Genomic DNA, 25,491 nt, shown 5'->3' on the forward strand with positions numbered 1-25,491 from the left:
CGTATGCCTTCCTTTTCCTTTGACAACCAGTAACTCGTGTCTGTTTCCTCCCGACATTAGTCTTAATATCAGTAATATCTCGAGTTCAGATACATCAGCAGAGTCCCTTGAGATTCCCACTCTACAGGAAACATTACTTTTCCAACTTGGTGCAAAGTTTCATGTTTTAAATTCATGTGAAATTCTTACTAGGGCAATCCTCCTATGACTGAACTTTCCACTTGAGGAGGAGGAAAATCATGATTTTTGCAGCCTGTTACATTTCAGTTGAAACTTTGAATTTGTATAAAGAAATCCCAGGTTTTTGGCTGGATTGTACCCCGTGCCTACAGAAACAACTGGTAATTTGGTAGCATTTCATTTCTACTTGGAATGAAGTAGAATTCATGTTCTACTTAACATGAATTGTACATAAACACCTGAAATGCTAACTCATTTCTGCAAATTATCTTAAAGCAGTAGAAAAAGCGTGCATGGCTGGAACTTTAATACAGCACGTTAAATAACTGTAGAAATCAAAAGCAGCCGCTAAGGGAAAGCATGGAATCTCTTTGACAGCTACTTCTGCCAAGCCCGGTAATTACCAAGACTCCAATAATAGTGCGCAGGGGAGTGCCCCCGGGGGGAACGTAACGAGAGACTCTTCTGAATGTTGAATGAAGATGTGCAGTTACAGTACCTAAGCCAGGAGAGGAACTGGCCTCTTTGCTCTCCTGATAAGTGCTGCGTGCTATCACTTCATCCATTTCCTGCTCGGAAACCTGATTGTCAGCAGAAAGCACAAATTAGACGGTTTTATTTATTTATTTTTCCCCAATAAAAGTAGCTAGGACCAGAGTCAGAGGCTGGAGCTCAGACAAAGAGAAAAATTGCAAGACCAAAGACTATGACCACCCTCTGAAGCAATAAACCAGGGCATATGAGTAGTTATTATATCCATTAACAGCTGGGTTAATGGACTGCTTCAAACACTGGATTCAAAACCAGACCTTCTGTTGATACCCAAGCTCATGAAGCAAAGCATTCATCGCTGGTTACCAACAACATGGCTGACTTGTGTCTCTCTCCAGAACACTCACTTCTCATTCTTTTTTTTCCTAAACTTAAACAATTTCAAACTTACATAAAATTTGCAAGAATAGCACCAGGATAGTATACTCTTCAACTATACTCACTTTAAAAAAAAAATGTTCCACATTCACACTTATACTTTATCTTCTCCACACACACACAACTTTTTACTAAACCATTTGGGAGTTAGTTTCAGACATCATGACCCTTCACCTGTAAATAATTTAGTAAGTATCTCCTGAAAACAAGGACATTCTCTTAAATAATCTTGGTACTACTATCAAGTTCAGCAAATTTAACATTGATAAAAACGATGGTCGAATATACATTTCACATCCCTAGGACTAGTCTTCAGAAACGCTACTCAAAGTGTGTCTTGAGGCTGGAAATAATTCACAGAAAGTTTGATGCCAGGCTGGGATGAGATAAGGGTTTTCCCTGAGAATGCAAATCAATACTCAGCTGCTTTCATAAACGTCTCGCGAGGTTTAAATGTCAAATGAAGTAAATAGCGTGCACAGTGATGTGACCGATTTATATTCCAGAGCAAGCTCCTTATCTGCGATGGGCCTTAGCGGCCCGTCACCAACTTCTCTGCCTAGTATGCTTTAGAGAAAAGGGTTTTTTGGGGGAGGGGTGTATCTGACAACCCAGAATTCAAAATCCTGTACTCATGTCTATTTATTCTCCTTTATATGTCTATTTATAATCCAAAATAATTCTAAGCCTTTGTCTTTCATGATATTGATAATTTGAAAGACACTAGTCCAATCCAAACCCTCAGTTACGAGTTGTCCAATAGTTTCTTCATGCTTAGATTTAGGTGATGCCTTTGGGGGCAGAAAAACTACAGAATTATAAAAACCGTTTCTTTTTTGGTACATCACAGGATCAGTGTATTTCATAACTGATGACAACTCTGACCACTTGTTTAGGGTTTCACCAGATTTCTCCACAGGATTTGTTGTGTTGTTGCCATTAATGAGTAATCTGGCAGGAGACAGTTTGAGACTGTTTTATCCTGCTTCCCAATATATTTCCACTCAATGGTTTTAGCATCATTCATATTCTTGCTGAATCAGTTATTATAATGAAGTTTTCAAAAATAGTGAATTTATAATTCTCTTTTCCTTTGTATTTTTTGGTGGCATGGTAAACTCATGGATTCCTCCATGCCCCCCTCCCACTCCACCAACAGTTGTTATCCATAACTGTAATTATTCATGGGAAGATTTTTATTTTTTAAATTTTTCTTAATTTTTTTTTTTGACTGTGCCACATGGCATGCGGGATCTTAGTTCCCCAACCAGGGATTGAACCCTATACCTTCTGCAGTGGAAGCGGAAGCATGGAGTCTTAACCAACGGACCACCAGGGAAGTCCTTCATGGGAAGGGTTTTCAAAAGCCTGATACATGATGAACTATGAGATATTTTAAGAGCAACTACAGGACTTGTATAGTTTATTTTTTTAAAGGTAAGAATATTTTAAATGTAGGACAGTAATTCTGTGTATTAAAATATCATTCAGAATAAATAATATTTGGATAAGCACAGCCATCTGCCTTAAGAAGTAAATGAACATTTCTCTACAGGATTCAGCATTACACTTTAACCTAACACATCAACCATCGTCACATCAGGGACTTTGTGTAATAGTTTCTAATAGTCTTCACAGGAAATAAAACATGTACAAACATGCATGCAGACAAAATGCATACTCCCACACATACCTTCATAAACCAAAGAGTAATTCTGTATAAATGAGCCATTAAAAATGGCTGCAGACTTTTCTTGACATTAGACTTTGAATATTTGCAATTATTTTTGAGTGGGAGAAAAATGGTTGGGGTTTAAAACAAGTGAAAGATGTCCTGGATAACTCTAATCATGCTGAAAGCCCCAGTATCAATTAATAATGGACCTCTATTACTTTCTTCTACTTAACATCAGCTAGAATCTGCCACACGAGCAGGTCCAAATCTTAGCTTGTCTAAACCTGGAGGGTTTGAATATCCCAATTGGGCGGCCACTGCTTCAGTCATTATGAGAAACAGAAGAGAAGAAAATCCTTGTGGTATTTCTCTTGGAACAACATGAAAACTGAGGAAGAACATACATATAGTATCAAAATGTACCCCTGGCATGAGATGTTGGGATAAGTGGTATAAAAATACATTAAACGTAAAATGGAATCTTGACCAAAAGGAAAATATAGTATGATGTTACAACTAAGAACACTATGTTTACCTAGGAGGAAACATGAAATCCAGTCAAACAAATACCGAAATTTGGTTCCTTGAACGTATCTCCAGCACCATCCTGACGACCATTCTACCATGGCTAGAAACATGAGTCAACCCGTGTGTTCCACAGAATCATAGACCACCAGAAGACCAGGATTGTTTTGCTTTGCACTGGAATGCCATTTCGATGTTTGATTGTATTGGCAAATTAGGCAGATGCTTTGGGGTAAGATTAGGCTGACCAACAAATCACGACCTGTGTGAGGTTGGAATGGATTTTGAAGTCAGAGATGCCTTGAAGCCAATAACTGCAAACCATAGAGAACTTAATTTTCTCTAATGTTGCCGAGGGATGGGCTGGATCAGCAGCCATAGCTTGTTGGACTGCTTCCTAAGGTTAGAGGAGTGTGGCCACGAGGGTGGTGGAATCCAAGGGAGAACCCTGGAGGGAGGAGTTGAGACTGTGAGTCAAAGCAGGGTTAAAAGTGTCCCAGAGAGAGCTCGGGGGACAGCAGGGGGACAGAGTAGAGCAGATTCCGAGGGAAAGGCAGGATTACAGAACAGAAAGGAGAAACACCGGCAATGACAAGGAGAAAAAACAGGAAAAGGTGGAAGCAGGACTTGATTTTCTAGAAATGATATTTATTCAAGTAGCTTTTATGTAAGACATTTTTAAGAATGCTTGTAGGAGTTTTCTGGGTGCTCTAGTGGTTGGGACCTCACCTTCTGGTGTTGGGGAGAGGGTGTGTGTGTAGGTTCGACCTCTGGTCGGGGTGCTAAGATTCCACACGCCTCTGGGCCGAAAAAACAGAAGCAATATTGTAACTACTTCAATAAGACTTAAAAAAAAAAAATGCTTGAAGACAAGAGAAAACACCCTGGGGAGTGGGGGTGGGGGAAGTAGCGGGGCTGAGTCTGAATCAGCAATCAAGGTCCAAGGAGCTTGACTGACATCTCTATCCCGAATCAAGGCACAGAGTCACACCTTTGCAGTGGTTATTTGTATACGGGAAACTGGACGGCCAGGGCTTCCCACGTGGTGCTAGCAGTAAAGGACCTGCTGCCAATGCAAGAGATGTAAGAGACATGGGTTCCATCCCTGGGTTGGGACAATCCCCTGAAGGAGGGCACAGCAACCCACTCCAGTATTCTTGCCTGGAGAATCTCATGGACAGAGGAGTCCAGCGGGCTACAGTCCATGGGATTGCAAAGAGTCAGACATGACTGAAGTGACTTAGCATGCACAGCATGCAACTGGACGAATAACGAACACTGCTGAGACAGTGAAAATGACCCCATAAAGTTACTGCACTGAAGAAATCTCAGATGTGCCACATGGGAGAACCTGCCAGGTCTCCTGGTACAAACTTCTTACTTGTAAACTAGCATAAGAGTCCATCCAGTATAGCAGTCTGGGGCCATTCAGGATGTAATCAAATAACTCTACAAATAATACAAAGTGGACAGTAGCCACATGTCAGGCATTGGAAGACTTAATGGTCTAAATGAGCATTCTGAGTTGTTGAAAGGTCAGATTTGGGAGGGGGGAGAAAAAAAGATTACCATGTTGGAGACAAGCTGATTTTAAGAGTTTTACCTAGAGTACTCAAAAACAACCAAAAACAGCTCTCAAAATGGGTTGTGTTGAACTTGCTAAAGTATCCTGTGGTTAGCTTAAAAAATTAAAACCAATCGTCTAAGTAGAAGAGATACAACCAAGTAAATAGCATGCATGCATGCTAAGTCACTTTAGTCATGTCCAACTCTGCAACCCCATAGACTGTAGCCCACCAGGCTCCTCTGTCCTTGGGATTTCCAGGGCAAGAATACTGGAGTGGGTTGCCATTACCTTCTCCAAAGTAAACAGCAGAGGGCCCCCACACAGGGGCTATGATTATCTGCAAGTCAGTGTGGCGAAACAGTGTGAGACTGATGCTGGAAGAAACTTAGTGGGCTCTTAAGCATTAATCACACAAGTATTTTGCTCAGGTCAAGGATGGCCTGGACAGAGCATCAACTTCAATGCTTTCTGCTTTTCTGGATGCAGAAACCTGAAAAGGCTAAGTATCTCACCAAAGATTGAACAGCCAGCGGGGGTTACTCAGAACCCTACCTTCCGTACTTAGCACTCCCACCTTCCACTAACTTTAAGTTCACCAATAATATTGTCAACATTTTCTAATAAAATGTTCTGAGTGTGAAGATGAAGTCCAGATCAATAATTCATTTCCCAAGTGTTAACAGTTACCTTGGTCACTGGGTGGCCACAGGCTGATTCCCATCCCCAGCTGGGTGAACGGTCTCATCAAAGAGTCTGCATGGTCATAGGAACACATGTGCCATTGCTACTGGACAAACAGCTGCCTTCCCAGACTTAGGACAGTGTGGGATACCTCACCTTTGGATTAGGGTGCCGGCCGATGACCAGGCGAACGGGTCCTGGGGGGCATTTGCTCAAGATGGAGTGGACTTTGCTTAAAGCAGCATGGCGGACGTTGACAGAGTTCACTTCCAGGATTTGATCTCCGCGGCTAGGGAGGACAACATGATCAACTCTCTGCAGTAACAGTTAGTTTTTCACAAGACTTCCTTCTGGGAGTGGTTTACATAATATGAAATCTTTTCTGAATACTTTTAAGGAGCAAATGATATCCTCGCATCTTTGCATACGTATAAAAAAGCAAAACCCTCATAAACACATTAGGTTTTAAACTGACAAAGACCATTATGGGTATCTACCTGTATTTTCAGAAGTAGTAAAGTTAAAATTGATAATAAGGACAACAATGAAGGTTACTATTACTCAAACACGTATTGCAGGCCAAGTACTATAAAAAGAAATTTATGTAACAATGCTTTGACTAGGTATTATTATTCCCATTATGTAGGTAAGACCATGGGCTCGGAGAGGTCACCCAGATGCCACACACTGCTGAACTCAGGTTTGCCTACCTTTGCTCATCAAGTGACAGTCCCTCAACCACCACCAGTTGCTTTTCCCCTACCATATTGAAATGATTATTGTAATATAATTTAAGAAGGAAATATCTGAAGCTCAAAGGTTACCCAATAATTTGTAAAAACGTTTCAGATTTGAACAAATGAGAAATTGGGGACAAGATGCCCATTTTGACTTGAAATTATAGGGAGAGAACTCAGTATGAGAAAACAAAGAGTCTTTATGTGGGGTTTGAAGAATGGTCATTTGGCAGGCTCCAGACATATGGAACCATTCAAGAAAGAAACATCATCTTGGGATGTCATTAAAGGATTTTTTTCCTTGGGTTCTAAAAGTATATTTTCTTTAATGTACTTTGGATGATTTGCTAAATTTTTTTCAATATGGAAATTCACTCTGATGATTAACTAAAAACATAATATAATCTATTAACAGGGCCTCAAAATGGCAACCTCAAGGAATGTCATTTTGATAATTCCTCAACTGCTCAAGGACCTGAAAACTTAGAGGGGAGAAAGATGATACTGTTTGCACAAAGTGCTTCATGAAATACGTGTACATTCTTGTGAAGTTTAGGTGGGCACAGACCCACTGCAATTACTATATAATAGAACACCGAAACTTCTCTTGTATAAACAGAATACCCAAGCTACAACTCAGCTAGCTGAACTGAGAAATCAGACACGCAGTGATTTCAGACAGTAACCATCTAGACATCACGTCTCAAAAAGGAATGAAACAACAGGAAAGGTTCAGGAGATTGTACTTAATAATAAAGGCCTCCTGTTCAAGGGCATGATCTTAGGACTCTCTTGTATCCAGTGATTCTGAGCCATTTTGAATAGTTCCCAGCAGCTTATATGAATTCTATATAAATGTATATGAAAGAGAAAGAAAATATTTGGATAATTATAGGTATCTACATAGACTTGGATTGTGTCAAGTTTCTGAAACTGAACTTCTGAGTCCAAATAGAACAGAACTGGTAGGGAAAGCCAAGATCTGGAATTCTTGAACCAAATTTCATTTATCTTTTCATCTTTGGAGATGCTTTTGATTGTAATTCTAGCTACATGACCGCAAAATAATATAAACATTTAGAATTTCACAAGGAAATGTAACAGGGCAGGTATCTTATGTATGTATTCACATATTCACAAACCCACCAGAACTCTAAACTCTCAGGTTTACAACCAACCTCAGATTGCTCTCCATCTTGGCCACTGATCCTGGGGCAAGGCTGTGGATGTAGATGCCAGGAGGGCTGTTTTCTAGGGCCAGGCAGCAGGCACCGATGCCTAAGCCAACTCTGGGCTCTGTGGGAGGCATCATTGAAAGAAAACAAAATCAAAAGAAAGAAAGAAAAGGAGTATCAGTAATTTGAATCTGCATTAATGTATACTTTGACCAACAACCACCTATTTTTAGACCAGACTTAGGATATACATTTTACTTTTGTCAATGTGAGCCATATTCTTTTAATGAAATGAGTCTATGGCAGAACCAGGGGCTAACTATGGACTGTGAATTATTTGATGGTCCATTCTCTTCTTAGTCTGAAGGGTCTCCTTGAATCTGTTTTTGGAAACAGGCAGAGTCCCAGTAACATTTTCTATTCTGGATATACAACTTCAGGCTTTCTTTTGCCTCCCATTGATTTCTAGGTTGTTCAGTTGCTCATCATATTTCTACCACTGGAGGCAAAGATTAAAAGCAGTAAGATTTGGTGTTACCCAGGATTTTTAGTTACTGGTGTTAGCTATATTCTTAACTATATTCTTTCTCCTTGAAAATGTTATATTGGCCCTAGAATTCAGCTAGTGAGTGATGTTTTTAACATGAGTCTCTGACACACAGTGATTCATCCAGAGAGAGCTTTAAAAAACTGAGCTACGGGGAACTTTTCTTCACTTTAGTGAAGTGACTGAGATCTCTCCTTTTGATCCTACTGCCCATTTAGAGAACGCCATATGTTGTTGGTAGCAGAATGTTCCAAAGAAGCAATTCATAGAAAAAGACATATAAAAAAAAATGAACCCAAGAACAGATTACAAATTATGATTTGAGAGAATGTAACGAAATGAGGACAAGCTGGTATCACCTTTGTTGAGGGTTACTTCCATGACGATTCTGTCCTTGGGCCCGGGGGCCTTCCGACCCAGGGACGAACTGCCTTCATCACTGCCCCCTGCTGAGGTTCCCCCGCTGGCATTGAAGTTTGGGGAGCTTGATCTGCTCATGTGTGTGGGTGTGGAGCAGGGCGTGAGACTCGGGCTCAGTAACTTGGTGCGTACCGTTAAGACAAACAATCCACTCCGGATTTGCTGAGAAAACAGGAAGAAGGGCTAAAACATTCAGGTTGTCCTTTTATCAAATGATGGGGGAAAAAAAAATCACCAAACCCAAACCAGAATGAAATAAAGGAAAACAAAGATTATGATAAAGGAGGTCAATAAGAATGTCCTTACCTTAAAGGTATGAATGGCTTCTTGAAATGTCAAGCCCTTGATTGGTATTCCATTTACATCTAGGATTTCATCCCCTAGTGAGCAAATTTGAGAATTACATTAACATCAAGCTTTAGTTTACTGGAATCTAACTGCTTGGTCAGTATTAAATAAAATACCATAAAATCCCTGATTTACAACTCTTTAAGATGAATTTTATTGTTCCAATCTACTCTCATTAGCTTAGCTCCAAGGAATGTTACAAAATGGTTCAATAAATGACATTGTATGTTATTCTGCGGTAATTCTCTATTTTCACCTTTAATTAAAACAACTGTGGGAAGCATCAAGACCTTACTCTCTTGCCACTACCAAGTCTGATAATACATGCTCTACATTTAGAAATCAAACTACAAAGACTGAATTCCTACCCTTTTCTTACAGTCTTTGGTTCACAACTTACACCCACTGGTGGTGAAGCACAAACACCCATAACACGTGCGAAGCCAAGCCTGTATTTTCAGAAAGACATGGTGTGTGAAAAGCGGCTTCAGTGACAGAGACAAGGAAACACATGAGATATTCTTTAGGAATGGCGGCCTCACATCTACGTGCAGCCCCACAGTCTAGATGCTTGGTTTTAATGGTGTTCAAGGTTCTGTCAGTAAGCTGGCAAGTTAGTATACACTTCGATCTAGGAGACTGCTGTAGACTAATACCAAATTTCTTTCTCTCTCTTGCTCTCATTCTCGTTCTCTCTCAAACTATCCTGAACTCATCTTCAACTCCAAGAAGGCACAGTCAGGTCATTTTTCAAGTTGTTGATAGTGTCTGCTGGGAACATAATAGAGCTCGGACATTCTCTTGACTTAAAGCTAGTTTCCGGCTTTGGATTCCTGTGTCACGTTCTAGTTTTTGGAGTAACAGTTCATCAAAAACACCACAAAGGCGCACAAGCTGAACCCTGCACAGCAGTGTGGTGCAGAAGAGGAACTCCCTTATAACAGAGTGCAGAGTGGCCCATGAACACACATTTTCACCTCGCACGGACAGCCGATCCCAGGAGCACACGGGGTATTCCATTAAAGGAACCCTGTACACAGGATTAAAAAGGCAAGCAGCACCGAACCCATGTGTTATGTGCCTTTTCTGTAAATGCAATTACAGATGTTGCAAAACAAGTGAAATAATCTGTTTAAAAATCACCTGGCATAACCAAGACTCAACTAGGTGAGGTTTTTGGTTTGTTTCCACCTGAGAAAAAGGTAGAAACATTAAAATGATCACTCATGCTCTTAAAAATCTTTAAAGATTACTTAAAAGACAGATCAATTCAACAGGTTGAAAAGCCATTCTGATGACCTCTATATATTGTAAGTGAATACATACGAAAATACAGGATTTAGGAGAAGCAAGTGCTATTAACCTCTCCTATTGATTTTTTCCCTGCCATTTTACCCTACTCTGCTAGCACTGCAGGATGAATTTCAGTCAAGTGAACACATGGCACATCCATTATAAAAATGCTCCGCTAGAATTTTACATTGTTGGGAAATGAGACACAAACACCACCTGGGGGTTAACCCTTCCTCTGAGAAAGAAAGAAAAAATTCTGCCATTAAAATATGAAGCCTGGTCATGGCTTATCATTAGGACACAGACTTCTGGGATCGCTCTGCCTACAAAAAAAAGAGATTCCAATTTATTCCTATCAGTTTAAAAGAAATAAGCTGGTTAAACACAACATAATTGCACCAACTGAACTGAACGGTCACAGCATTTTTGAAGGTAACTAGTAATAGTATGATTCAATCATTCCATGCAGGAAGTATATTAATAAGGAGGAGAAAAAATCAGGATTCACAAACAAGTTCTGGGGATCTAAGGCACAGATTGGTGCATATAGTTAATGAGACTGGGTTATATACTTGAAAATTGCTAAGAAAGATGCTAAATGTTCTCATCACATGCACACACACTAGGTCAATACGTGAGGTGATGGAGGTATTCATTAACATTGTTTGGCAATCATTCTGCAATATGCAAGTGTATAAAGTTATCACGTACACCTTCAATGCACACAGTTATCAATTATATCTCAATAAAGCTGGGAGCAAACAGTGCTTGTCTAGTATGCATAGGTGTGTCAAAAATGGTAGGTGCTATGGGGTTGGTGAAAGATGTTTATGTACTCCAGCCCCAAACAAGAATGCACTGTAAACGCTCAGGAATTTTCAAGACAATTTCAAAGATCACGGGGACAAGACAGACATTTAAAAACCCAAACAAAGATATCAAGCCACTTCTCACATAACATCTCCTGTAATCCTCACAACAGTTCTTCAAGGTAGGTATTCACATCCCAAGTTTACAACAGAAGAAAGTGAAGCTCAGGTTATGCGAATTGTCCAAGGTCCTGAGTAAGCACTGGATTCAGCCCAAGTCTATCCAACTACCAAGCCCAGAGCCATAGCCACTCAGGCATTTGCTTCACACCTTGCCAGGGGGCAGATTCTCCTAGAATCAGAGCTCACTGAGGACCACCAGAAGGTTCTCTCCTACCTTCTTTAAGTCTTCCATCCTCTGCAGCCGATCCATTTGGGAAAATGGTCTTGACAAAAATCCCCATCTGTCCTCGAATGCAGTCTCGACCTCCAGCAATGCTAAAGCCAAGGCCCTGGATGCAGAAAGATGGGGGTGCAGGTTGTCAGTGCACTTCTTCACTGAGGGCACGCCCCAATGTAGTATTTAACTCAGAGTTGAGTTAAAGTGAAAGTGTTAGTCACTCAGTTGTGTCCAACTCTTTGCAACCCCATGGACTGTAGCCCACCAGGCTCCTCTGTCCATGGGATTCTCCAGCCAAGAATACTGGAGTGGGTTGCCATGCCCTTCTCCAGAGGGTCTATTCTGACCCAAGGATCAAACCTGGGTCTCCTGCATTGCAGTTGGATTCTCTACCATCTGAACCATGAGGGAAGCCCGTAGAGTTGAGTTAGTAGCTACAAATTCATGTGTTCCCCTCACCATGACCCTCCTCAGATCCACTTGCATTATGCTAGCTATGCATTATATTAAAGGGTGAAAAGTTTTAGGTAAACATTTGAAATTGCTGACATTTTACAATCTTTTGCTCTCCAAAGATGTCAGTTTCACATGGATCAATTAACAGCTCATAGCTATGCAGGTGCCATATCTGTTTTATTCATTTTTGTATAATATCAAATGGATATCAAAATGGCTATTTTGATATTTGTATAACAAATTATTTGTCATTATTCCTCTTATGATAATGGGAATGCCATGAAATTCATTCAAAAGGATAACAAGGGGGCATTCCTTGAAGCGGCAGGGTCTGATTTTCTTTCAGTAGTGGTACAAGCTGGGGCATTTACCGCCCCCCTTGATGGTGCCCTAGCTGCCAGGTGATGACTCCTGAAATCATAAGGGCAAAAAGGGTTTGATGATGTCACCTGCAGGGCCATGGGAAAGGATGCCAGGGTGTCCACTCAAATCTACCCAAAGGCCACTTACTTGATTCCTCTTTATACCTTTTCCCTTACTTTATGTAAAAACACCACTAAAAAGGAATCATTTAAAATATATATACTAGCATTTCCTTGAGAGCAAAACAGTGCACACAAAAGAGCTCACCTTGCCCTTTTCTTTGTACAGCCCAATGATGGAGATGACTGACGGCCGGATGAGTCTCCACGGAGATTCCACCTGAGTTGTGCTTAGTGAGCGAGTGGACTTCTTCACAATGTGGTATTCCTAAAAGTCAGCACATGAGGTCACAGATCGTCTCACTTATCCTGCTGTGGTCCCTGGTATAAAAATATACTCAGATTTGGGAAACCTCAGTTGTCTTTTGTGTTAGATGGCCGTTGGCCTGTGGTCCATACCTGGTCCAGTGGGTTAAATAAAGCTTATTATAAAGCACATTGGAGGAACAGCCCCAACTGTGATGGACTGCCACGTCTTCTTTCCCCACATAAACAACCTAGGCTGCACCTTCCTCGAGCCTACTCCACATATCCTACTTTTTGCTTTCTGGAGTGGAGTAAGGGACCAGAAACCGAGGGGCCTTGGAGACGTAGAATGAGCATCCTCTGGTCAGGGTCTCCGCTGGAAGTCACCCCTGCCCCCACTCCAAGTTCACAGTCATGGTTAGCAAGTAGCTCATCATTTCAAGCTCAATTCATTCACTCAAAACTCAGCAAGCTTTTGTTTCTTATAAAACCCAAACCGCAAACCCAGACAACTGTTATTCCGTATAAAAAAATCCCTCTGAGAGACTGCAGCAGCTTCAGCTCTGATCCCTCACATTTGGAAAATGAAATACTTTTCCACAAGCCACACTTTCCCTTTCTGGCACGCAGCAGCTCAAAATCTTGATCTCTTTTCCCTTCCCATCACCCACCAAGTCCAGAGGGTGGGTGTAAGCAGTGTGGACCATTCATAATATAAACAAGAGAGTAAATGAATCTATTCCTAAAGCACTGCGACAATCTAGCTCCTTGCTATTCTTTTTAGAAGCATACATTTCTTAAATGACATAGATATTCTAGCATAAACAACAAAATCATTTCATGTTTAATATGAGAAAAAAAGACACTAGAAAACAGTCTTTATCCTTAATCAGCATATTCTACATTCGAAGGTAGAAATGAGATCTGCTAATGATATTTTCGTGTTCCTAGCAGCTTAGAACAACTATATCTTGCAGTTTTACATAATATCTGTCCGCTATGTTGGCCTCCCAGCCTCTGATTCATTTAAAAAAAAAGAAAATGATGTTGGCTTGGCAAGGTTACCACCCTTTTACCGAAACTATTATGGAAATACTTTGGCCACCTGATGTGAAGAGGCCACTCATTGTAAAGACCCTGTTGCTGGGAAAGACTGAGGGCAGGAAGAGAAGGGGACGAGAGAGGATGAGACGGTTGGATGGCATTGTTGACTTGATGGACATGAGTCTGAGCAAACTCTGGGAGTTGGTGATGGACAGGGAAGCCTGGCGTGCTGCAGTCTGTGGGGTCACAAAGAGTTGGACACGACTGAGCAACTGAACTACAACAATTATGGAAACAGCCAGGCATAGCCCTCGAATATAGAGGTTCATGTGCAGACTCACAAGGGAACTCTTTCTCTGATTAACAACCTCCAGCAGAGCCTTCTTCCATCTGCCCTGTAGGAATCAGAGGCCAGCAGGCCTCACTCTTGTCCTGAAGAATTTTAGGGGTCTCACTGCACTTTTACACTTCTGTCATCCCATTTGGCAGCCATGAGCCCACCTGTGGTCATCTATATTTAAATTAAGATATATGAAAATTAAAAATGTATTCCTCAGTCTCTCTAGCCACTTTTCATGTGCTTCAAAGGCACATGTGGCTACCATACTGGGTAGTGTAGACATAAAACATTTCCATCACTGCAGAAAGCTTTACTGGGTAGCTCTAATCTAGACGATACTTTTTAGTGGAGGGAGGATAGGAGAGAGAAAGAGAAAGAGAGGAGGAGAGAGGAAGGGGCTTCCCTATGGCTCAGCAGTAAAGAATCGCTGCCCATGCAGATGTGGGTTCGATCCCTAGATCAGGAAGATCTCCTGGAGTAGAGAATGGCAACCACTTCAATATTCTTGCCTGGGAAATCCCATGGACAGAGGAACCTGGTGGGCTACAGTCTGTGAGGTCACAAAAGACTAGGATGTGACTTAACAACTAATCAACAAAAGTGGAAGGAAGGAAAGAAAGAAAGAAAGGCAAATCCTGGGAGAAAGAGAAAAAGGCAGAAAAAAGAGGACAGAAAAGAAAGAACAACTCGAAGAGGGAAAAACAGCTTCTTGTTTAAAATCTTGCATTAGCTTGTGTTTCTTGGTTCCTAGAAGCCTGTTCTTTTGTTGCTGTTCAGTCGCCAGATCGTGTTCAACTCTTCACGACCCAGTAGGCTGCAGCACACCAGGCTTCCCTGTTCCTCACCATCTCCTGGACTTTGGAAATAGATCATTTCCGGCCATAAATACAGTCAGGTTTCCTCGTGAGTCAGTTAAGAAGTCAGCACCTTAGTGCTGGACATCCTTGGCCAGGACAACAGGAGACCTGCTTTCATTTTCCGCACTGACCAAAACATTCTGGCAATGTGGCTCTCTGACGGCTTCTTAATCTCCCCGTTGATCCAACTGGATCATGCTGCCCAGGACACACACTTGTCTCCAGACATGGGTTTTAACCAGGCCTCATGCGAGTTTTCTGCTCTGCTTTTTCTCATTGCCCCAAGTTCAGTGGCCCTTGGTGGATTCAGCACATGACAGCCTAATCAGCAGTGGCCTCTGAAACACAGGCACTTTCTAATTGTATTCAGGTCAGGCCAAACTCCCTGCACAGTGATTCTGGTGTATCGCTTGGAACTAAATACTCAACCTCTTTGGGATTTAGCTACCCTATCCGTAAAAATGTGAGACACCCAAAGCAAGAGCCCAACCCAGATGACCTGAGCTAGGTCTTCTAGAACTCTGATACCTGAGTCTCCATGCACTTAAGGGTATCACAGCTGTCACTCCCTCTGCCCCCCATCTCTGCTTCACTGAGGCCTGGGGACCGGATGCCAGTGACCCCTCTGCACTCTGGCTGACGGTGCCAGGACTGGAAGAACACTCCACAAGTTCCCAGAGACTGAGCCTGCTCCTGACTTGGTTAGGAGACGTCCACCAGGTATTGACTGGGTTGAGGACGATGAAGTCGAGGGGAGCCCCTGTGCAGGGCTGCGGAGTCCTGAGCTCTGCTGGGGACAGAATATGAACATCCCCACCCCCCTCAGCCCTCTCTGCAGTCTCTTCTGACTTTGGCTGTTGGAGCCGTTACTGTATAAGAGGTAGGATCCAGGCACACACCATAGCCAACCCCGCCACGTATCCACACCCACCTACCCACCAGGCTCTGCCGACACACAACACACCCACGGAACAAGAGACGGTGGTTCACCACAGACCGTGAGGCGCCATTGTCTCCTGGCAATGGAAGTGGCTCTCATTTCCAAAACACACAGTGGAAGAGAATGGAGATTTTGAGATTCAACAAGGGATTTTTTTCCCCCTTCTCTTCTATTTCCAAATATTAAGCTGACTTCTCTCTAGCCTCCCTGGATAGACCTTACTGACTATACTATATCTCTTGTCCTAAATACTTCTGGCCCTCATACACAAACAGGTCTTCAGAACATGAAGCTCCTGCTGGCCTCTGAGAGAATAACAGAAAACCTGGAGACCCATGGTTCGAAACGTGCTCTTCTGCCTGTAGCCAAGTAGCTATGACTGGATAAGAAAGTCAGGGGCTCCACAGTGCTGTGCTACCTGTGATGTGCCCGTCGAGTCCAGGAGCTGGGGAAGGGAATGCTTCCGGCCATCTCGGGAGACCTCTAACATCCTGGCCCGGGGGTCACCATGTCGCACCATCAGTTCATTATATTCTTCAACAGACTCTAGACGGTGCACACCACCTTGAAAAAACAGAGGGAAAACATGACGAGATATAGAATGAAGAGAATCTTAGGAGCATGTACAGGTAAAAACTTGTTGCATTTACACCTACATTCACGGTTGCTCAGATGGCCTGGTGGCCAATACCTGGCTCATCATGTTCTCTTGTCAAGTTCTGCATGAGCTTGGGGTGTGTTGAGGCCATAATGCCAGACTCTGAAGAAAGTGCTAGTTTTTAAAGCGACCAGTTTGGATAAAGGGTAATGTATATATTTAATCCAACTAAGATGTAGCTGTGGTTGATAAGGCAATAAGCAATGGTGAGAATGCTATCAGCGGATGGCTTTTTAGTGATGGAGGAATATCACTTTGTGATTGGTAGTAGACCCTTGTGGTAGATGCTTTTTTTCATGTATAGCAATGGACATTTAAACAAACTTTTAGTTAAAGTATAACTTACAGAGAAGTGCACAAAACCATTCCATGAAATTTCACAAAATAAACCTGTCAATAACCAACATCCAGACTAAGACATGGACTATCACCAGGTCTCCAAATCCCTTTTGTGCCACTGAACACTGCTCACCAAGGGCAGCCATTATCCCGACTTCAAACATCATAGATTGTTGTTGTTTAGTTGCTAAGTCATGTCTGACTCTTGGCTACCCCATGAACTGTAGCCCACCAGGCTCCTCTGTCAATGGGATTTCCCAGGCAAGAATACTGGAGTGGGTTGCCCTTTCCTTCTGCAGGGGATCTTTCTGACCCAGGGATCAAACCTGCGAGCTCCTGCTTGGCAGGTGGATTCTTCACCACTGAGCCACCCGGGAGGTCCAACATCACAGATTATTTTCACCTATTTGATATAAACGAACACATACAACATGTTCGTTTTGAATCTGGCTCCTATTCTCAGTATTTGTGAAATTCCATCGTGTTGTTGCATGCCAATAGATTGTTCACCCCATTTTTGCACACTATTTCATCATATAAACATACCACGATTTATCTATCCATTCTATTGCTAATGGACATTTGATTTGTTTCCAGTTTCAGACCTAGAATAAGGGTCAGAAAACATTTTTCTGTAAAGGCCAGATAATAAATGTTTTAGGGTTTATGAGTCACAGATGGTCTCAGCACACATTCTTTCATTTTTTTAAGATGCACTAAAAATGTAGAAAGCATTTCTATCTGTGGGCCACACTAATACACTTGTGGGTGGTAGTCTGCGGACCCTGATCTAGAATATACTGTTGGACATTCTGTGCATGTTGTGTCTGTTGGATCTATCTAGAATGAGAGTGGCTGGGTTACAGGCATGCGTTCCCTTTCGCCAAGTGGGATCACCAGGGTGCATTACGGCTTGTTCCTCCACATACTTGTTAGACTTACTAGTGCCAGTCTTTCTAATTTTGACCACTCTGTTAGAGTGGATAATAATGGTATCTCACTGTGGTTTTTAATTTACATTTCACTAAGGACTAATGGAGATCAAATTAAAGGAGATGAAACCAGTCAATCCTAAAAGAAATCAGTCCTAAATATTCATTAGAAGGACTAATGTGGAAGCTGAAGCTCCAATACTTTGGCCACCTGATGTGAAGAGCCAACTCATTAGATAAGACCCTGATGCTGGGAAAGATTGAAGGCAGGAGGAGAAGGGGACAACAGAAGATTAGATGGTTGGATGGCATCGCTGACTCAATGGACATAAGTTTGAGCAAGCTCTGGGAGATGGTGATGGACAGGGAAGCCCGGTGTGCTGCAGTCTTTGGGGTCACAAAGACTTGGACATGACTGAGTGATTGAACAACAAAGGACTAATGGGACTGAGCTTCTCTTCAAATATTCATTGACAGTTTTTCTTTTTTAAGGCCGTTAACAGACTGTTCAAGTCTTTTGCTCTTTTATCCTTTTTTCCTTTTTCAATTGGACTACTAGAAAATTTTGGTTTTTTTTCCTTTGCTCATTCTTTTATTGGGTTTTTCTCTGTTAATTTACAGGAATTTTATTTTTTATTATTAATATATTTTGGATATGAGTCCTTTGTGGAATCTATGTATTACAAATATATTTTCTGACTTTGATTCTTTCAACGGTATTTTTTGATAACCAAAAGTTCATAATTTTAATGTAGAACAACATATCATATTTTCTCTTTATGGTTGGCACTCTGTATCTTTTTTAAGGGGCTTCCTTGGTAGCTCCTGCAATGCAGGAGACCCCAGGTCGATCAATGAATTGGGAACACCCCCTGGAGAAGGGAACAGCTACCCACTTCAGTATTCTGGCCTGGAGAACTCCAGGGACTGTATAGTCAATGGGGTCACAAAGAGTCAAACATGACTGAGCAACTGTCACATCTTGTTTAATAAATCATTAACAATTTTTAAACACATCTTTATCATACGTAGTTTAGTTACTAAGTCGTGTCCATCTCTTTGTGACCCTGTGGACTGCAACACACCAGGCTTCCCTGTCCTTCACCATCTCTTGGAGTTTGCTCAAATTTATGTTCACTGAGTCACTGGCTGAGTCATGACTATCTAAGCATCTCATCCTTGGCTGCCCTCTTCTTCTTTTGCTTTCAATCTTTCCTAACACCAGGGTCTTTTCCAGTGAGTTGGCTCTTCACATCAGGTGGCCAAAGTGTTGGAGCTTCAGCATCAGTTCTTTCAGTGAATACTTTGGGTTGCTTTCCTTTAGGACTGGTTTGATCTCCTTGCAGTTCAAAGGACTCTCAAGAGTCTTCTCCAACACAAGAGTTCAAAAGCATTAATTCTTCAGCACTCAAGCCTTCTTTATGGTCGAACTCTCATATCCATAGATGACTACTGGAAAAACCATAGCTTTGACTAGACGGACCTTTGTCAGCAAAGTGATGTCTTTGCTTTTTAATACACTGTCAGAAGGCAATGGCACCCCACTTCAGTACTCTTGCCTGGAAAACCGCATGGACGGAGGAGCCTGACCCAGGGCTGCAGTCCATGGGGTCGCTCAGAGTCGGACACAACTGAGCGACTTCACTTTCACTTTTCACTTCCATGCATTGGAGAAGGAAATGGCAACCCACTCCAGGGTTCTTGCCTGGAGAATCCCAGGGACGGGGGAGCCTGGTGGGGTGCCGTCTATGGGGTCGCACAGAGTCGGACACAACTGAAGCGACTTAGCAGCAGCAGCAGCAGATTTGTCATAGCTTTCCTTCCAGGGAGCAAGTATCTTTCAATTTCATGGCAGCAGTGATTTTGGAGCCCAAGAGAATAAATAAAATCTGTTAACTGCTTCTACTTTTTCCCCATCTATTTGCCATGAAGTGATGGGATGGGATGCCATGATCTTTGTTTTTTGACTGTTGAGTTTTAAGCCAGCTTTTCTACTCTCCTCTTTCACCCTCACAAAGGACTCTTTAGTTCCTCTTCACTTTCTACCATTAGTGTGGTATCATCTGCATATGTGAGGTTGTTGATACTTCTCCTGGCAATCTTTACTCCAGCTTGTGATTCATCCAGCCCAGCATTTCACATGATGTACTCTGCATAGGAGTTAAATAAGCAGGGTGACAATATACAGCCTTGACGTACTCCTTTCCCAATTTGGAACCAGTCAGTTGTTCCACGTCTGGTTCTAACTGTTGCTTCTTGATCCTGTACACAGGTGTCTCAGGAGGCAGGTAAGTTGATCTGGTATTCCCATCTCTTTGAGAATTCTCCACAATTTGTTGTGATCCACACAGTCAAAGGATTTAGCATAGTCGGTGAAGCAGAAGTTTATATTGTATACTATTTTAAAATAGGATACTTTAAGGGACTTTATCTAAAAATTTTTATTTATTTAAATTGAAGTACATTTTTACGTATGATATAAATTATACATGTATAATACAGTGTTTAACAATCATTAAAAATTATATTCCATTCATAGTTATTATAAAATATAGGCTATATCCCCTGTATTATACAATATATCCTACATATAAAACTATGTAGTTTACTTTGTACATAATAGCTTCTACCTCTTAATCCACTACTCCCCCCTCCCCTTCCCTCATCTTTCTCCCCAGTGGTAATCACTAGTTTGTTCTCTATTATCTCTAAGTCTGCTTCTTTTTTTTGCTATATTCATCAGTTTGTTGTATTTTTTAGCTTCTACATATAAGTGGTATCATACAGTACTTTCTTCATCTGTCTGACTGCTTTTACTTAGCTTACTACCCTCCAAGTCCCTCCATGCCGCTGCAAATGGCATCATTTCACACCTTTTTATGGTGGAGTAATATTCCATATATACACAGACAAACACACCACATCTTCCTTATCCGTTCAGCTGTTGATGAACATGCAAGTTGCTCCCATATCTTGCAACTGTAAGTAATGCTGTTGTGAACACTGGGGTGCATGCATCTTTTTGAATTAGTGTATTTAGTGTTTTTTTTGATACTTCTTTTCCAGAAGTGGAACTGGTGGGTCATATGGTAGTTCTATTTTTAGTTTTATGAGAAACAGCCATACTGTTTTCCATTGTGGCTGTGTCAGTTGACATTCCTACCAACAGTGTATCAGAGTTTAAAGACTTTAATCTTAAATGATGGATCAATTATATTGAATAGAGTTACAATCACATTACAATGTTTACATTATGCACCAATATATGTGTATATCCATGTATATGTATGTATATAACTATATACACATACAGATTCTTTGAAATGTCAAATTCTTCTATTTAATATTTTAGTTGATGACTTAAAAAATTTTAATTTATCTAAAAATTTCTCAGGAAGATTTTCATGAAATAAAATCAGATGATTCTGTACTCTTTTAAAAATAATATATTGCTGAGTTTTTAACAATGATGAAAAGCTAGAATGGTGCTGATACAGTTATAATGGACATCACTAAAGGCCTGGGTTTTCAAAAGCTACATATTAACTTTGTGATACAAATTTCAGGTTTTCAAACATCTGAAATTCCTTTGCAATCAAAAGAAAAATTTTCATTTAAAAAGATCACAGACCTAAGGCATTAACATGGATAAATCAAAAAATACCAAAGTTAAAAGGGAACCCTACTGGCAAAAAAGGAGGTATGAAGTAAAGAAAACTCTGGTTAGAATAGCAGGAAAAATGTTCCATGAAATCACTTCAGTCACTTTGGAGCCAGACGGGCCAAAATCTTAGTGGAAATGGTTGGAACCTCTTTAGAGAACCTCCTTAATAATTCATGACTTAATAACTCATGGCCAGATTAATCTATCTTGGCATGCTTACTCATATGAACAAGATTTATTAGAAGAAAATTCCTTTTGAGCTGACAGGGAAGCACTTGCCATCAACAGAAGAGAAACCACATACGGTAGTGTCTGTAGATAATATACTGATACGTGAATACCAGAGTGACTCACTTATGAAAATATGAAATAAATATCCAAGTTTACAGGACCCAGAAATTAGGAAGTGATCACATTAAAATCTCCTGTATTCAAATGTCTTTAGACTGAACATATTTCAAAGCACTGAATGAAGAACCAATTCCTTAAGCCTCTTTAACGTGCCTCCAAATTACTTTTCCAGTCTTATCTCCCACTAGCCTGCTTGGTGAATTCATTGCTCCAGCCTGCGAATTCTCAGAGGAGAGCATTTGTCCTCCACCTACATCCGTCCCCAAACTGGGGAGCATATAAATATCACTGAAGTTTCCCAAGTTTGCCTGTACCATCACCTCCTGTGCCAAGAATCTCCTCCCCCCTAATCTTTCTGCTGGACTGAATCATGGTTGTGGCTGGATTATTGTATCTTTCAGACAGCTGAGGCAGAAAAACAGTTGCCAAAAACTTCTCTAACCCATTTTTTCCCCCCATTGTCCCAAAATATTTCTCATGCATTTTGTCCCAAGCCTAGACCCTGGTTTTCCTCCTCTTGTGTTCTGCCTAGTCCTGCCTGTGTACTGGCTTTCCTTCATCCTGCCCACTCTGGATGCCTCCCCCAGGCACCACAACTCAGAGAGACCTCAGTCTTCACAACTTTCGTGCATACTTCATCATGACCTGCAACTTGGAATCTTCCTGTCTGAACCCAATCAAGCATCTTCCCCTCTTAAGAGTGGACAATGACAATGATGGATGTGATATTAACCATGACAGTGATGACAGAGGCAGCTACCACGTGGTGAGGGCCTATCGCAGCCACATTTTGGAATGGCAGTGCCATATGCATTCTCTCTACTGGATCTCTCAACAAGGCTGACTTAGAAGGCACTCACATTGATATGCACAATACATGTATATTATAACCCTCATCTTATTGGTGAAAAAGTTGAGACCCAGAGAAATCACCTGCTCCAGGTCACACAGCCAGCAATGGCAGAGCTGGGAACTGAACACAGCTCTTCCTGACTTCGTGCATGTGCTCCTTCTACTATATTTCCTTGTTACGGCCTTGTGAGTCTGCGGAAAATACAGGAAGAGAAGGCGGCTTGCATTTGTGGCAAACAATAGCCAGTTCTGGATTTAGTACTCAGTTGAATGTCCAGCATGGTTTAAATCAATAGTACGAACGTGGAAAGTCATGGATCTGAAAGGTCATCAGCTAGGATCCCCTCCCCACATCATAAACCCCCAGTCTGAGGAATAGGATTCTCTCCATGACCTCCAGGAAGCTGAGAGGTGGTGGGAAGAACTCTGGAGGGCAGACTGAATGAGCGACCTTTGGGATCCCCTTAATTTCTCTGGTCACATCCATAAAATGAGGAATGTGACTACACTGGTTTCAAAGGTCACTGTATTTCCCTAGAACTCTGTGAGCCTTCCCTGGGAATTGTTTATAAGGTACTGATCAGAGAGATGACCCAAAAACCCCCTCCCCTGCCCAAACACACAGGATTTAAATGTATTCCTCACAGGTGATCCTCAGGGCTGAAGGGGAGCTGTTGTTTTCTTCCTGTGAGGACCATCAGCCTGACCTTTCTCTTTGGTCTTACTATCCTCTGGTCATTACACTTTTTGTTGCAAACCCATACCCTAACAGTCATAAATGACACTACCTAATTATTCTGAGTTATAAATACAAAGCAACTCATTTTGTTACTCAGGTTTTCTTGTTTTTAAATGGATGTATATCCTAAATCTGCCACCTTACCTGAGAATAATAGAGGCGGAGGCAATGTGGGCTGGAGATGCTCTTGGTTGGCAGCCATAGACACCGCCCAACCCCTCCACTGATGTGGGCAGCAGAAAGAGGAAACTGACTTACGGGGGGATGGTAACACACCAGGCTTTGTGTGAGGTGCTTCTATGCGTGCTTTTGTTTTGTTTTTATCTGTTCAACCTTTTAAAGTTGGGACTATCTTCTCCTGTTTTAGGTGAGACAGGAAGTTTACGGAGGTTCAATAACTGGCCCAGGGTCACAAGGTAACTCAAGAGCTGATGGGTAAACTTGATTCTGCCAAGCTTCCAAACTCTTGCTTTTCCTGTTAGACCGGATGTCCTTCACAGGTGGGTAGCCAAGGGGTGATTTTTCTATCAGACCAGCAGACACAGTGCTGAGGGCCCAAGCCAATCTTAGGGGTCCACAAAAATGTTTTAATTTCTTTTAAATTCAGGAGGAAAAAAAAAATGAACGTAAGAGTAACTAATAGATAATGAATCGAGCTTGTACCTTTATATCAATGCACCCATAAAATATAATTTTTTTTCCCCTCTTGTTTTGTAGAAAAAGCTTGACAAGGTGAAAGTGCCTCAGACATTGTCACAAAAGTCACAATGTGTCCCCACACACAGCCTCTGACTTTCTCTCTCAGGGCCTAGGCCAGCTGCTAGGAAGATGTGCCCAGGAAACATCAGATCTCTTTATTACAAAAGCTACAACTAGGTCCCAATGCCCCCTCCATTTAGTTGAGATGCACATTTGATACTTTAAAAAAAAAAAAAACCCAGTTCTTTGCTCCAGGTTCTGGTGGACCAGCGGTTTGGGGAATAGGTATGTTTGCTGGAAAGATAGGCCATCAGGAATATTCCACAGAGAAAGGGTCACCTGAAGTAAATGAACCAAACACAACAGGAAATTTACATTTAAGCAGAGACAAACAGAGATGTTGACATTCCCTTCATTATGACTCAAATGAAAATACTCATGTGGGCAGCCAGGCTGAAGGCAGTTATGCCTGGGGCATGCACCATCAAAAATAAAACAATCTGGAAGTTTTATGGAAAAAAGATGGTTAGATAGCATCACCGCCTCAATGGACATGAATTTGAGCAAACTCCAGGAGATAGTGGAGGACAGAGGAGCCTGATGGGCTACAGTCCATGTGGTTGCAAAGAGTCGGACATGATTTAGTGACTGAATAACAACAACGAAAGAAAAAAAGAGTTGATCGTGCTAATAACCTTATCTTCCCATTCCTGAAGCCGTAAGCTCCCAATCAGGCAGGCAAAGAGTCCACTTACCTGACAGGCGACTCTTGAGCTTCATCTTACTGCTGCCTTGTTTGGGACTTTCCAAGTTCCCCTTGGATTCCTCGGGGCCGCATGCATCATGGGGCTCCTCTGTTCCAGGCATCTGAAATGCAGAGAGCACAGAGTTGACGGGAGAGGCCAGCCCATGGTCACTTATGCCATTTCCTCCAAGATCTTTACCTCAAGGCTCAAAGAGCAGCAGTACAGGTGTCACATGAGAAAAAAAGTTCATGGGATCAAAGCACAGCCCTTCAGATAATCTGGAACCACAAAGCCTCATGCTGACAAGACAAGTTCCTCCTCAGCACGAATCTCACTACACAGGATAGAACCAGTTCAGTTCAGTCGCTCAGCTGTGTCTGACTCTTTGTGACCCCATGGACTGCAGCACAGCAGGCTTCCCTGCCCATCACTAACTCCCGGAGCTTGCTCAAACTCATGTCCATTGAGTCGGTGATGCCATCCAACCATCTCATCCTCTGTCGTTCCCTTCTCCTCCTGCCTTCAATCTTTCCCAGCATCAGGGTCTTTTCTAAAAGAGTCAGTTCTTCTCATCAGGTGGCCAAAGTATTGGAGTTTCAGCTTTAGCATCAGTCCTTCCAATGAATATTCAGCACTGATTTCCTTCAGAATGGACTGGTTGGATCTCCTTGCAGTCCAAGGGACCCTCAAGAGTCTTCTCCAAGACCACAATTCAAAAGCCTCAGTTCTCCAGCGCTCAGCCTTCTTTATGGTCCAACTCTCACATCCATACATGACTACTGGAAAAACCACAGTTTCGGCTAGATGCACCTTTGTTGACAAGGTTTCAAACTGGAAAGAGCCCCTGGGGTCATTTTGT

The 25,491-nt window shown here is 41.9% G+C and overlaps 1 protein-coding gene across 9 annotated transcripts in view; it reads right to left on the reverse strand.

Annotated features, from left to right (window-relative positions):
• The window catches only part of PDZD2 (PDZ domain containing 2), a 403,122-nt gene that overhangs the window by 31,189 nt on the left and 346,442 nt on the right, over window positions 1-25,491 (reverse strand). For all 9 annotated transcript variants that reach the window (XM_070774800.1, XM_070774799.1, XM_070774797.1 and 6 more), the window contains 9 exons: window positions 24,642-24,753; window positions 16,071-16,216; window positions 12,374-12,493; window positions 11,285-11,399; window positions 8,744-8,817; window positions 8,377-8,599; window positions 7,474-7,591; window positions 5,715-5,847; window positions 680-761 (listed from right to left, as the gene is read on the reverse strand). In XM_070774800.1, coding sequence (XP_070630901.1) covers window positions 680-761; window positions 5,715-5,847; window positions 7,474-7,591; window positions 8,377-8,599; window positions 8,744-8,817; window positions 11,285-11,399; window positions 12,374-12,493; window positions 16,071-16,216; window positions 24,642-24,753 — 1,123 coding nt within the window. The remainder of the gene's footprint in view (window positions 1-679; window positions 762-5,714; window positions 5,848-7,473; window positions 7,592-8,376; window positions 8,600-8,743; window positions 8,818-11,284; window positions 11,400-12,373; window positions 12,494-16,070; window positions 16,217-24,641; window positions 24,754-25,491) is intronic.

Source organism: Bos indicus, chromosome 20 (assembly GCF_029378745.1).
Source record: "Bos indicus isolate NIAB-ARS_2022 breed Sahiwal x Tharparkar chromosome 20, NIAB-ARS_B.indTharparkar_mat_pri_1.0, whole genome shotgun sequence".
Lineage (NCBI taxonomy): Eukaryota > Metazoa > Chordata > Mammalia > Artiodactyla > Bovidae > Bos > Bos indicus.